The sequence below is a fragment of the Protopterus annectens genome, chromosome 12.part0, assembly GCF_019279795.1.
Source record: "Protopterus annectens isolate FY-2018-M chromosome 12.part0, PAN1.0, whole genome shotgun sequence".
NCBI classification, from domain to species: Eukaryota; Metazoa; Chordata; order Ceratodontiformes; family Protopteridae; genus Protopterus; species Protopterus annectens.
The window spans coordinates 1,388,931,186-1,388,946,365 of NC_056746.1; the positions used below are offsets into that span (position 1 = coordinate 1,388,931,186).

The window sequence follows — 15,180 nt, forward strand, 5'->3', positions numbered from 1 at the left end:
ATATTGGCATCCCAAGATAGTGGGCTACGTACACGCTAGTTTACAAAGTCCATTGAACATGTGGGAGAAACAGACAGATGTAAGTTTTTTAAAAAAGAATTGGAAACAGTCACACACCTCATTGGTGGTTGTGACATACAAATGGCAGAAGACTGTATACTGAAAGACATAATAATGTGGAAGACTATTGCTCTGGGGATTGTGCAAACATTATGGTATTGAAAAACAGTGGAAACATGAGCCACAAAGCATCATAGAAAATGATGAAGTTTATATCACATGGGATCACCCATTACCAACAGTTCAAAAGACAGATGCTAGAAAACTGGATATAGTGGTCCAAGAAAAGAAGACAAAAGTAATATTAGTCATTGAAATCTCCACACCCAGTGACTACAGTGTCTTGCATACAGACAGACACAAAGTCATAAAATATCACAATCTACAGGCAGAAATGAGACCAGCGTGGAAGAAAGATACCCAGGCAGTTCCAATAGTAGTAGGAGCAACGGGTCTTATAAAAAAGGATATACAATCATATTTAGATATGTTACCAATACATGTAACCCCATACGAATTGCAGGAGTCATTACTGGGTACATTGCGGGTGCTGCGAAGACCACTTTTGGCTGACATCAAAGACTGAAACAATGCTAATTTCATGAACTTTAATCGTACTTTGACTTAGGAATGGGGTCCATTCCCGTCATGATATTAGAAACCCAAAAGATTTGGAGAAATTAAAAAAGAGGGAAAAACTCATTGCAGGAAGACAGTACTTACTCCAGCTATGTCCACTCTTGGAATCACAAAATCTCAGTTGTAGCTTTCTAGGTCTCTCATATTCATAGACTGCTGCTCGGAAATTGTTAGGCAGCTGGCCATTCTTCTTACAGACAAAAATGCTACAACTATCCAAGCGGTATTAGACTTGTAACAAAACCCCACTCCTGATGTTGCATTAATTCTTAAAGTGTTAGACCTTTTAGCAGCCTACATTCAAACAGTCCATTATACCAGTCTGTACATGTGAGTGCTCCAACACACACTGTGGGTTCCATGGTGTCAAGTGACAGAACCCATGGCAAAAAAACCTAAAAGTTTCCAATACTTGCTTAAAACACCTGTCCTGATGGATAATCCCAGAAATCCTCAACTCAGGAAATCTGTTTTTCAACTGTTTCTGATAGCCACTATAAGCATGGATTTGTCCTTATGGGAGTTGTGGGGGACATTTTTTGAACAGGATGGGCCAGAGGAAATGGACCACAGGTGGGGACAAGGTGCACATGAAAGTCTTGGATATGACAGCAGTCTTCCTTGTGTTGCAGGCCTTTTAAAACATTTTCTCCCAAGGTGCAGTGTCCATCTAGTCCAACAACATGGTGGTGGTATAGTACATCAGCAAGCGGGAACCTGTCCTTATCCCCTTTGCTGAGAATCCATACAATTATGGGAAAACGCCATCTCTTCACATCACTTTCTCACAGCAATGCACATCATAGGATGTCAGATTTATGTGTTTTCTGTCCAGATTCTGCAAACCAATGGACTGGTCACTGAATATACCTATTCCACTGCAACAACTGCAGCCAGCTTGTGCTCCTCTCCAACGTGATTGTGGATAGTTCAGACAGACACATTCTGCTCCTTCACAGATGGGCTCTCTACAGATTGGTGGCCTTCAAATTCCTTCTCATGTGGGGTAATCCTTGTTCTACAGATTGGTGGCCTTCAAAGTCCTTCTCACGTGGGGTAATCCTTGTTCTACAGATTGCTAGCCTTCAAAGTCCTTCTCACACGGGGTAATCCTTGTTCTACAGATTGGTAGCCTTCAAAGTCCTTCTCACACGGGGTAATCCTTGTTCTACAGATTGGTAGCCTTCAAAGTCCTTCTCACACGGGGTAATCCTTGTTCTACAGATTGGTGGCCTTCAAAGTCCTTCTCACGTGGGGTAATCCTTGTTCTACAGATTGGTAGCCTTCAAAGTCCTTCTCACATGGGGTAATCCTTGTTCTACAGATTGGTAGCCTTCAAAGTCCTTCTCACACGGGGTAATCCTTGTTCTACAGATTGGTGGCCTTCAAAGTCCTTCTCACACGGGGTAATCCTTGTTCTACAGATTGGTGGCCTTCAAATTCCTTCTCACGTGGGGTAATCCTTGTTCTACAGATTGGTAGCCTTCAAATTCCTTCTCACGTGGGGTAATCCTTGTTCTACAGATTGGTAGCCTTCAAAGTCCTTCTCACACGGGGTAATCCTTGTTCTACAGATTGGTGGCCTTCAAATTCCTTCTCACGTGGGGTAATCCTTGTGATCTATTTGCTTCACTATCCAACACCACATGCAACAACGTTTTCACCATCATCCCTCAAGAGGAACATCTCCCAAGAGACATATTCACCAAGGATTGCATCCTTGGCCTCCTTTACACATTTTTCCTCAGTGCCACTAAAACAAAGATTCATACAGAAGGCCAGAATATGCAAAGCTAAAGTTATTCTCAGTACTCCATTATGGTCATGATAGATTTGGTTCCTCTCTGCTTTTGCTCCATCTAAGAAGAAACCCCCTTCTTCCACAGCACCCTCAGCTGCTGTCTCACCCATCCAGTCAGTCATACATGGACAAACAGTCCCTTCAGTTAACTGTCTGGTTTCTTTAATTCCAGTGATGACCAAGAACCCTATGATTACTACACAAGGGGCAGCTTTGATTACAGCCTCTCAGAAATCATCAACCATGAATATTTATAGAAGCAAATAGATAACATTTTCTTTATGGTCAAACAAACAACACATGATCCATTTTTCTGGCTCTAATTTATCAAGTACTAACCTTTTTAGCAGAAATTTTTGATGAATGCGCTAGGTACTGCTCCATCAAAGGTCATAGTGTAGCCACGTTCTTTTATCTCCAAGGGTTTACTTCATCCATATTAGCCTCTCACAAACTCTGCTAGGTATTCCTTAAGGGAATTTTTCATTCCAGACCCCCTTGCACTGTCCTTATCCACCATGGGATTTAAAATTTGCTCTGGAAAAACTGTCTGTACCTCCTTTTCAGCCTGCCAATACAGATGACATTAAATTCCTAACTTGGAAGATTTCTTTGTAGTGGCCATTACATCAGCTGAAAGGGTCTCCGATTTGCCTGCATTGTCATGCAGATTTCCAACTATTGTATTTCATAAGGACAGTCTGTGCATTAGAATTAGCCCCTTGTTTATGAATAAGGTTGCAACACAAGTCAGTTTAAATCATGTCATCCACTTTATGTTTTCACCATACCTTTCCAATAAAGGAAAATATGCAGTTCACTCATTGGGCAACTTACGTTTTACGTTTAGAGGACTACGGAATTCAGAAGAGATGACCAATGATTTGTCTCCTTTTCCAGGTTGAAAAAAGGTCAAGAAGTAACCAACATTTCATTATCAAAGTGGTTATTGGATTGCATCACCTTTTTTTACTCTTCCAGGAATAAATCGCTGCCTATCAAACCAAGAGCAAACTTTGTCATGGCTCAGGCTACCTGAGAAGCTGATTGCCAAAAACTATCCCTGGATGAAAGTTGTGCAGCAACTACATGGTCTAACTTGCATACTTATTCAAAAGCACTATATTTGCATACTCTGTCTAGGTCTAGGGCCTCATTTGAGCCTTCTATTCAAAGAGTTATCTTGTCTTAGTACATCCAATGGTCTGTTGGAAACTCTGTCTTCTAATTTCCAATGTCCTGAAAGGACCATCTTAAGTATGTAATTTATGTACGTAAAAGAATGTTTGGCATACTTGTTTTTTGTCTAGGCACTGGAAACTTCCTGCCCATCTATAGCCCTACAAACTGTCCTATCCAGTGGAAGCTAGAGGAGTACCAGAGACCTACATTCGGCACCTAGTTGCTAAACTGCCCGTGTCATCACATCACATTTTTCTCATTTTACTTATCGAAGTATAATAAGATGGCTTTACTCAATCTGGATAGTTAGAGCAGTATTTTATGGGACATGGGAGGAGCTCGAGCTGGCCAGAGTTGTTTTTTCAGTGAATAGGCATCCTCGGTGACCAGTCCATTGGTTTTCAGATTCTGGACAGAAACCACATAAATCTAACATTCTGGTAAGTACATGTGACATTTTTTGCAGGATTTCTTTACGTGCTAATGCACTAATAATGATAATTTAAAATGTGTCCTTTAGAGAAGTAGATGGGGTTAACACCTGCTTCTTTTTAAAGTGGACAGTCCCTAGCTGAGCAGCTGTGACCTGTGAAAAACACATGAAAATGGGATATGCGATGAGATTAAAAGACAAATTGGCAAAAACTGCAGTTCAGTCTTTCACACTGATCATGTATACATGCTTTGTCCTGCACAGTTTCATGTTTCTAGCCTTAAAAGTATATGATTTGGAGGTGAGCATGTCTCTGAAGTTTGGCTACATGATTACTAGTGAAACCAAAAAAACAAGAAAGCTCAGCAGATAAGGACAATAAATAAGGTGCCTAAAAACTTGACCACTTTAAAAGGTGGTCATAAGACTGTTGCTTGAGGCAGATCTGCCAGCAAACACATGCAAAGTGAAAACAACAGCCTAGCATTTAAAATGCATTTGTCTACAAGCTGTCATGTCCTTCTATAATGTTGGAGTAATTTTTTCCTCTTTAAGTTCTTCTTGAACTTTTGGGTGGGAGGAATGGACCTTATATTTATTTACTAGTAGATCACCATGTTATCAGGCACAACTTCGCATGTTTGCACATGGAAAATGTTGATATCCTCAGTACTGTTGAAGCACAACAGATATGTTGTTTAAACCTAGTCTATACTTTGTACAATTTGCAAAGCTAAAAGACTACATCTGATTTTTCTTCCTTGCTGCAACTTATTTATTTACCTTTTTATTCATACAGTTTGTCACACAAGGCCAGTTATCTGTCTTGTAGGGAATACGCAGTGTGATTTTGAGTAGTTGACTTACTTTGTTGTAGACTAATTAAAGACACAGGTGTGGTAGAATTTCACAAGTGTTGACACGTCATGTTCCACCGTACCACATGACTGTCAGGGACAGGGAAGACTTCCTACAGGCACATAACAGAAACCCCAAGGTAATTACCTGAGAAAATGAAAAATAAAGCAACCAAACACATTGTTACTAGCTACTGATGTTATATTAATACAGAAGTAAACCAGCTTCAAAAATGTATTTATTAAATTAATAGCAACTATGCTGCTCCTCTGCCTAATGAGTCGTTTATAAAAGAATGATAGTGCACGTTAACTTTGAGGGTTTGTAGTGTACATGATGAAGGCTTCACAGAGAAAAACTGCAGTCACCTTCTCTATCTTTGACTGTCCCTTACATGATACAATGCAAGAGTCATATGGAAAGAAGCACTTGTTGATACTGAAATTAACAGTTTTTACAAGCTGTGAAAGTATTGTTCACATTCTTTGGATGTAGGTGTTAAGATGAAAAGTTTGGGGCTTATCTAAAAAGCTGCATTAATGCTACAAGCTGTGGCAGAACTGATCATTTGGTAATGAGTCTAGGCATTCTTCTTCTTTTTTCGGGTTTTCCCGGTTAGGGGTCGCCACAGCGGAACTCCAGTCTGCTAATGATTGGCAGTAGATTTTTACGGTGCTGAGGTGCCAGCTCGATGCTCAACCTATGGCATTCTAATATTTTTTATTTAATTGCTTGGGTTACCTCCAATGCCTGTTGTACCATTTGAAGGATTGGTTGCAGGATGGAACTTTCAGACATTTTTATCAAGGTGCTGCCTGTCATGGAAAGTGTAATGTGCTTCAGGTGTATTGAATTCAAGCATAGTTCAATCTAGGTGGTTTAATACAACTGCGGCATGCATTAATTCTGTAAAACCATGGTTTAGCTAATGTCTTATATTAGTGGACTGTACTTATTTTATGGTAATAACTGCAGATGTTAACTTCTGACCAATCTAGTTTTGTGTAGTCAAACATGTCACACAGCCTTAGCTGTGAAGAAGACCAAAGAGCTTCGCAGCCAGCTATCACCAGGCAAATGCTGCAGCTAGCAATCTGCAGCTGTTCCCTGCATCTATTCCAGGCACCCTGGAATGTGTCTCTAATTTTAAACTTCATAATCCATTCTGTTTCCTTGTTTTATTTAACTACCACCTTGTCTGACAAGTAGTACGTCTTCCTAGCCAAACTGAAATTCAGTGCATTGGATTTGAGAACGTGCACTCCATATTCTGCCTTTATCTTTTGTCTTCAGCTGTATACCTTCATGTATTCAGTAACAGATTAATAATTACAGACCATGCCTTTCATTCCCTTCTTGTCTTCAAGGGTGAATAATCTCAGCTGACCCAGTGTTTCCTGTTTTGTCCCGCTTTTCAGACATTTCATCATTCTTGTGACCTTCCTCTGTCCTCATTCTGTTCACTTTGCTTCACTCTATCTGTATGGTCTTCTGATCTAAACACAATATTTCATCTGTTGCCTCACAAGGAATCCATACAGCAGTAGGATTCTGCCTTTTCCCTGTAGTATGTAACCCTAAGGATGGAGTTAGGATTTTATTGCCTTTTGCCACTGCTTTTTCACTCTTTTCCTGCTGTTTTTTTTTCAATCAGGATCACCACCCCCGCATATTTTCCTTATTCTCTTGCATGTTTTTTGACCTCCCAGGTGTTGCAGAACATTCCTGTATTGTTACCTGTAGCGGATTACCTTACACATCTTCCCCATTAAATTTGATCTGACACTTCTCTGCTCGCGCTGTTACTGTTTTCAGCCCCTAGCTAAACTGTCTTCCCTGTCTTCTGTCACTGCTTCTGCTTTAGTGGTATATTCATATTCATAAAAAGGTCGGTGTTATTTTTAATACTCAATACTATGTGCAATACCAACATGGTGAAAAGAAACTGCCAGGACTCATCCCCGTGAAACACCACTACTTACCACCCCCTCATGCATTAAAACTTCCTTTGCCAGCATCGTCAGCTTCTCCTCTTCTTGTCAGTTTCAATTTCTTTTCACCATTTTTGTTCTCAACGCTACTCCCTTTTAACTTACACAATAGCCTGTTACACAGGGCTGGACTGAAGGCCTTGATGCAGTCATCCATAGCCAGGAGCCATCAGATTTCATTTGTCCATAGTCACTGAGTCATAAAACTACATGCAATTAATTTGGCAGGAAGCTTTGGCTGTGAACCCATCTTGATTCAAGTCTTAGTGGAGGTTAACTTCTAGAAAATCTCCAGACATCCTATCAATGAGATTAAGCTCATGTTTGAGAAATGATGCTATGACTTTTGCACATTTCCAGTCCTCTGCTATCAGTCTACCTGCTAACGATGTTACATGGTGCTATGGCAGGATCCATTGTTACTCCTGACACATTTCTAAATGCCCTTGGTAATGTCAGTTAACTGATCTCATTGTCTGTTCGCAAACAGCTACTGAAAACGCAAAGGAAATGATCACTTTAAATATACAAATATGCAGTGCCAGTCTGCCATATGACAACTTATTATGACACCTTTCTATGCAATATGATTGTGTAGGTCTGACTCATCATCATTGTAATCATCAAACCCCTTTTTTCCCATACCTACTTGGGGTCAGGGTGTCACGTCAACTGTCACCATCTTTCTCTCGATTCAATGCCGCCGTCCTTCCTTCTTTAACCGTCATGCCTGACTGTTGCAGGTCTTCTCTCACACTATCCATCTATCCCTAGATTGGATGTTCTTGTTTCCTCTTGCCTTCTTCCTGTCTGTCCCAAATCTTCTTCATCTGATTGTCTTCTTCTTTTACTGCACGTCTGAATTACTTCAATCTGTTCTCATTTACCTTCTCTGCAAATGGAGCTACTTGGACTTCTGCTCTGATGTCCCCATGTCTTCATCTGTCCCACTGGTGTGCATCCTACCACCCATCTCAGGCACTTCATCCCCATCACCTCTAGCTTCTTCAGCTGTTTTGCCCTCACTGCCCAGGTTTCTGTACCATACAGTAGTACTGGTCATACCACTGTTTTGTACACCTTTCTCTTCATCTTCTTTGGCATTTTCTGTCACATACTACACCTAACACTCTATGCCAGTTGGCTGCAGCTCCTTTGATTCTAGCTTTGACCTCCACATTAGACTTCCTTTTTCCTCAGCCAGTCCTGCCAAATATATGAAGCTGTTAACCTATTTCACAATTTTCCCTGTCTCAAATTTCAGCCACTTCTGATTTTTCCCCACTTGCTGCCATTGCAACTGTCTTATATATACTCAATTTAATGATGTGTGTCTTCAGTTTTGCATTCCATTCCCCTGTCATTTGCTGAAGTTCTTGTTCTGAGTCTGCCTGTAATGCCACATTGTTTGCATACAGCAGCTTTGTTGATCTGTCCCATCCGATCTGTTTGCTAATGAGTCCATCACCAGTATGAACAGCAGTCCGCTCAACGCTCAACCCTGAATGAGTCCATCACCAGTATGAACAGCAGTCCGCTCAACGCTCAACCCTGATGCATATCTACTCTGTGAGTTCCAATACTGCTTGTAGTTGTGTCATTGGGTTCTTGTACATAGTCTGCTCTGATTTTACCAGTGTTTCCTGGATACCGAGCAATCATAGGATTGCCCACATCTTGGGACCTTTTTTCATATGTTTTCTCCAAATTTGGGAATTCCCAGCTGGACTCTTTACTCATCTCTAGCAACTTCTCAGATATTTGTCTCATTTCAAACGCTGGGTCAGTTGTGCTGCATCCTGATATGAATCCAAACTGCTTAACTTCCATCTTACTTTCTGCTGCTCTACATATTTATCAGTCGCCCTGTTCAGAACCTTCATGCAGAGCGACACTACGATGTCTAAATTTGTGAATGTTCTTGTACATTAGCATCTGAATACATATTCTCTAATCATCCGGAATATGTCTTTCTCCCCATACTGCTATGAGTAACCTCTAGAACTGTTTCTCCCCTAATTCACCCAACATCTTGATCATATTTTTCATGACCTCACCTGACCCTGCTGTATTCCCTGGCTTCATTTCCTTAGTGCTGTTCTTACTCCTTCTTTGGTAGGGTCCCCCTGTTTTCTCATCTTAGACTGTGTGTGGGGTAGTACAGCTTCTGTAGGGTTTTTTTATTCAAAAGCTATTGGATGTACTCCTTCCATCCGCCTTTGATGTTCTGTGAACAGGTTATTGCTAGCATCCTTTATGAAGGGTATCTGAGTATCTTTATTTTTCTGATTTTGCCATGCAATCTGACAGAGTTTCTTTGCCATCTGTTGAGACACTTTCCAGAAGCTGGTATCATGCCTCAGATGCCTACTTCTTTACCACTGCAACCTGCTGGCCAACCAGTATTCTTACTTAGTCTGGTCCATCTTTTCTATCTCCCACTTTTTTCCTGCTTTTTTGATGACTTCCTGGACGTCAGCATTCCACCACCAGCTGTCTTTATGTACGTTATTCCCATACCTGGCTTGGCCATATATCTGTACTATAGTCCTCACAGATGTTGTTTTGAGGTACTGGCATTCTTCTTCATTTCAGTCTATTTCCTTTTCTTCTAGAGGTGCTAGAAACCTGAATATTTCTTTGAAGTCTTGTGTTTTCCATCATCCAGGTCTTCAACCTAGTCTCTATTGATCTTAGAGCCTTATCTGACCACTGCTTGCACCTGATTGTGGCAACCAGAGTTTTATGTTTTGGGGTGATTGTTTTCACTAGGGATGACTTTGTAATATGTGATTCTACCTCAGTACCCTTTCCTTACCAGGAGAAAATCTATCTGAGTTCCATATCGGCCACTCTTGTATGTGATCTTGTGATTTTTCTCTCTTGCTGAACCATGTCTTGGCCAACATCAAGCCAATTAATAATAATATTAGTAATACCCATTTGTTAACCAGGTAGGCCCACTGGACACAAAGTCCCTTTTAAGGGGTGACCCGGGATCAATGCTATGTTAAGTGACTTCCTCAATGTCACACAGTAGGCAGATGAGGGCTGAGGGACTCAAACCCTGTACCACAGGAACTGCAGCTTGCAACCTTAATCTTTGTGCCCATCATCAGACATTTGCCAGGCAGAAATTTAGAATGGCCTCCCCTTCTTTATTTCTTCTTTACTCATGTCGTCCCCCCCCCCCCCAGGTGTTCCCAGGCAGTACTCATAGCCTGTTCTGTCTGTTCCAATATGTGCATTCAGGTCACCCATTATCAACACCAATTCATGTTGCCCTGCTTTATCTAGTAGGTCCTGTGACTGCTGTATGAATGCTGTTTTCTTCATCATAACAACCCTGCTGTGGCAGATAGACTGGGATTATGAACAGTGTGCTGTTCTTACACTGGAGTCTGATTTTCCCGAGACTAACTCCAATTCTATTAACATCCCTTACTGACTTCTGAAGTCTATCCCTCAGCACAATTTCCACACCATTTCTAGTCTGTCCTGTCCTTGAGCAGTTGACTCTGGATCCCAAGCCAAGTGGCTTTGCTACAGTGTAGGTCTGACTGTTTCCCACTATAATATAATTGTTTATAACTGTTACTGTCTTGGTTTGGGTTTCGACTGTAAAGAATCTATGGACCAATCCACCAAATTGGTGAACAAATTTAACCAAACAAACAAACAAACAAACAAACAAACAAACAAACAAACAAACAAACAAACAATCAAACAAACAACAAACATACTTCTGGACTCTGAACTTTGGATTGTCTAATGAGCTTTGTTCAGGCCATTTCTCATCCTCTCTTTACCTCTCACATCAAACTCTTATTTCCATTCATTTCTTGGCATGCTAGCACTTTTCTTTCTACCTTTCTCAAGAACACATACACAAGAAGTAACTTACAGTCTCTGTCTATTCATTTGGATCTTTATACAATTTATTTCTTTTAACTTGCTTATTTCTATGTTCAATATCCTTCCTTTCTCCTTATGTCTATTTTCATCCTCTTATGCCTTTAGCTCAGTCCTTTTTCATTTTCATCTTCTGTTTCCTGCTCTCCATAGCACCGTTCTGCCTGGTACTGCCCCCGGATTGTTGTCCTTTCCTTCTTGACATCCTGTAAGTCCTTTTCTTGTCTTTTATTAGCTCTCTTACAGCATCATTGACTCCTGACAGTTTCCGTCACCACTTTACTTTCTTTTTTAATATTATTCCTATCTCCATTCATTTCATATACTTTGTGTTATTTGCTCCTACAGTTAATCCATGGTTTCTTCTAGTTATTTATAACTCTTATTATCCCTACTGTTTCACTAATGTCAGTATTGATTTAATCCCATATAAGAGCTTTTCATGTCACACCTGCTGTTTTCTGGTCCTTTCCCAGACCTCCCTGTATGGTATTTTAACTATGCCACTCGCTGCTCTTGAAATTAATTTTTTAGCCCTATTTTGGTAGGTAGGAATCTCCTGTTGTAATTATTTTGTTTTACCCCCTCTACTGTCTCTTCTTTTCCTGAACTTAACTATTTTGTCATATCATATGTATGAATTTGGTGGTTGAGGTACCATGGATATCTACTCTCCAACAGATTTTTACCTTGTTCTGTCCTTAAAGTTAGTCTGCTGACCTTAGAGGATTGTAGGGGAATTCATTAGCTGTGCAGAACATGTTTTGCAGGAAAATTAGTCATTGTAAAATTTCATGCATGAAAACCTGACAACAGAATATTGGCTGTGTGAGTGAGCCTGAGATACTCACATTCTAAAACGAGCTGTGGTTGCATACACTTCCAAAACAGTCCTTTGTTCTCTGTTGAGGTGCCATGCAGTTAACCTTTTGCAACAAAATTTAAAAGCAAATTTTCCAGTTGCTCGAGATGCCATTTACAGTTTCTTCTGTAGCTGTCCTCCCAGATTCTTCACTCTCTCATCTTTTTCTGTCATTTCATCCCTAATTCTGCCTTTCTACCGCTGTCCTACACTTGTACTCTTCTTTCATATTTCACTTTCCTTGCTCTACATGCAGCTGTATGTCTTGGTGGGGCCCATGTCTCAGTCTTTTTTCTTACTGATAATGTGTCAGCCAACCCTACTGTCTCACCTCCCTTTTGCAGTATACCTGTCTGAAACTCACTGACTTTCTTCTCAAGGCATCTAACATTGAGTAGCAGCAATATTTACTGCTCTGCCCCCCTTTAATGTATCACGTTTGCTCTTCCTTCCATAGTCTCTCCTTCCCCCCCATCATCCCTCCTTCTGTGCCTTATTTGGCTAATCCCATTCATTCCATGTTCACAGTTCTGTTTAAATATATCACCATCCTACCCTGTGTTTCCAATCCCACTTTTGGGATCACAGCTCCCTGAAGGTGGATGCAAAACCTATCTTTCCCAGGTTCTTCTCAAATTCCGTAATTCTAAATTTATGTCCCTTTTGGCAGCTTTACAACCAGCATTTAAATTCCTCTTGCTTATCCTTCCTAACTATTCTTTGTGCCACTAAGCACTCTCAGGACCTCTGAAAAAAGGTTCCTAGGCACACTAACTTCCTACACCTGGCAGGCAGTCCCTGAGATCTTGAGACCATTGTTCTGCAGTCCCTGTCTGCCAGGGTAGTGACTTCCTCACATATATTGTTGTAACTGGACAGTCCTTATTGTTACCTTGATCACTGGCTGGCACATTCTATCTAGTTTTAACCCATTAATCCTGTTCACATTTGCCAAGCTTCTTCTGCCCAGTATTTATATTCAGATAACCCCACTAATGACTGTCTAAAACCACAAACATCTCTTTCCCATAGACTGAGCCTTCAGTCTGCTCCATCTGCCTGACCTCATTCTCTTAAGCTGTCAACTTTTTTAATGATTTTCTCTAATAACTCCTGATTCCTGGGTCTTCTATCTGTACTCCCACAATCCGTTCTTCCTTGCTGGGTCTTGTATCTGTACTCCCTACAATCTGTCCTTCCTTTTTCTGCCTGGATATCCCGCACTTCACCTGCTACACAGGTAACTTATGCTTCTTCCTGCCTGCCTCCATCCAAGTTTGTTTCCTCTTGTTTTGCTTTTCCTTCCCTTTTTGTATTCTTTACCCATCTCACTGACCCTCTCTGTACCTTATTTGTTTAGTACATTACCTATCTCCAGTTCATCTCATCCATAACTTCTGCCTTCTTTCCGCTCTCCTGACCTCTAGCGTTGTCTTGCTATTTATGCTATACTTGTTGTAGGCTGCCTACATCCCTGCTTTGCATTCACTGGCTGAGCTTCCATCCCCTCCTGTACCTTGTCACTCACTTTTTTTGAACTCCCGTACCTTACTTTCAGACTTGTCCAGTTTCCAACACATCCCACATCCTGTCCTGTCCAGTAGTCCCTCACCACATCCCATACTGCACTGGTTTCTCCCTTCCTTCAGACTCTGCTACCTCTCCTCCCTTCGATTTCCTACCCTCTCTGTGCCTGTAATTCTGTGGGTCCCTGTTAGCTCTTGCATCTGTATTTTGAAGTCACCCTTGCCTAGGTAACTCCTTATATTATTTGATTAAACCTTTATAAGGCACTGACTCTACCTTCATAGTGGTGGCCTACAAGTATTGCTGTGCTCAGGAGTGTGTAGGTGAGAGCCGAGCCATGCTGAGACATGCAGGGGGAGTGATATTCGTTAATTACTACTTACCTTCACTGATAAGTACAGCTGTACATCACCAGTAATGCTTAGAAGTGTTGTACTCTTCTCAGCGAGCCACGATGAGCAACGTTATATATACCTCCACAAATGTAACTGCAGTTCTATCCAGCTTAGAAGAGGTTTTAGCACTTGGCTAACTGTCTTGGTAACCATAGCAGCAGTTTTTTTTCCCAAAAACTTAACTGCAGAGATTTATGTTTGCCTGTGCTGACAGTTAAGCATACTGAAACAGGATGATTATTTAAACATTTTCGTACTCAGACTATTCACTGATATTCAGTTGCCTGCTTTATCCTTTGCAAGTCTGTGTGAGAGCAAAGGCCTATCCTGGAAGACAGGCGTAAGGCAGGAAGCCAAAGCTGGATGAGATGCCGGACAACTGCAGTTGGTATGGAAATCCCTGGAAAAAACGAGTTAGATTGCTGTTATCTAACTCAGTTTTTCATGGAGATCCAGAGCAAGATAAATAAATAAATAATGTCCTATCATTTTTTTTCATTATTATTGTTTGACTGTGTGATTCGCTAGCAAAATTATGCATCATTATGAGTTCTGTTTTTAGTTTTGTGAATGACAATATAGAATTATATCACAGCAGCTCCTTTTGTTTTTCTCTTTTTTAGGAAATTGTTACTATAGTAGTATTTGGGGTAGAGTATTTTGTGAGAATCTGGGCCGCTGGTTGCTGTTGTCGATACCGAGGATGGAGAGGGAGGCTGAAGTTCGCTCGCAAGCCTTTCTGCATAATCGGTGAGTCTGACTGTTCCAAGGCTATAAAATTCTACTAAAATCATGCAGTTTGGATGAACAAGTTTGAATGTATATGTTTATACTACAAAGGGCTTCCTGAATTGGTCTGATACCAAGTGCGTGATACCTCGTGGAACAATTACTCTGCTTATTATCAGTATTGCATGCGGAGTAAACGCAGATTGTCTTCTTTTATGAGACTGACCATGGAAGAAATAATTGCAATAAATATATTGACAATTTGCATGTGATAATATTTTGAATTTAAATTGCTGAGGAATAATGCAACACATCAGGGAGGTAAGCCTGTTTGTTTATAGTGCTGTTAAATACAGTGTTGCTAAACTTGGAAAACAGGCAGTAACAAAGAGAGAGAGAGAGAGAGAGAGAGAGAGAGAGAGAGAGAGAGACAGAGAATGGCTGATGCAGTGCAGCGTATCACATACTCCTTCAGAAAATCCCCAATTAGTGTTAAAGGCTGGTGAAACTAGCCATTAACTTGGTAGCTCATCCCTCAGGGTGGTCTGGTTAGTGCATTCAGCTCCCCATAGCTGATTAGTATGAATTGTAAAGCAGTTGTTACAAAAACATTAGATGGTGTCAATCCTCATTCACAGAATGCACATAACAGAGTCAAAGCTCTCTTCATGCATGAGTGTTTAAAGACCGTCTGCCAAATTATCTCTTATTCGCTTTCAATTGAGCTGAATAGTTACTAAGAAGTCTGCGTTTTAAAATTAATATTTATTATTTTCTGAAAAGTGTTATTC

At 40.7% G+C, this 15,180-nt stretch overlaps 1 protein-coding gene across 2 annotated transcripts in view; it reads left to right on the forward strand.

The window, feature by feature from the left end:
- Window positions 1-15,180, forward strand: part of KCNQ2 (potassium voltage-gated channel subfamily Q member 2) — a 942,433-nt gene that overhangs the window by 540,193 nt on the left and 387,060 nt on the right. For both annotated transcript variants that reach the window (XM_044090450.1, XM_044090449.1), the window contains exon 3: window positions 14,284-14,410. In XM_044090450.1, coding sequence (XP_043946385.1) covers window positions 14,284-14,410 — 127 coding nt within the window. The remainder of the gene's footprint in view (window positions 1-14,283; window positions 14,411-15,180) is intronic.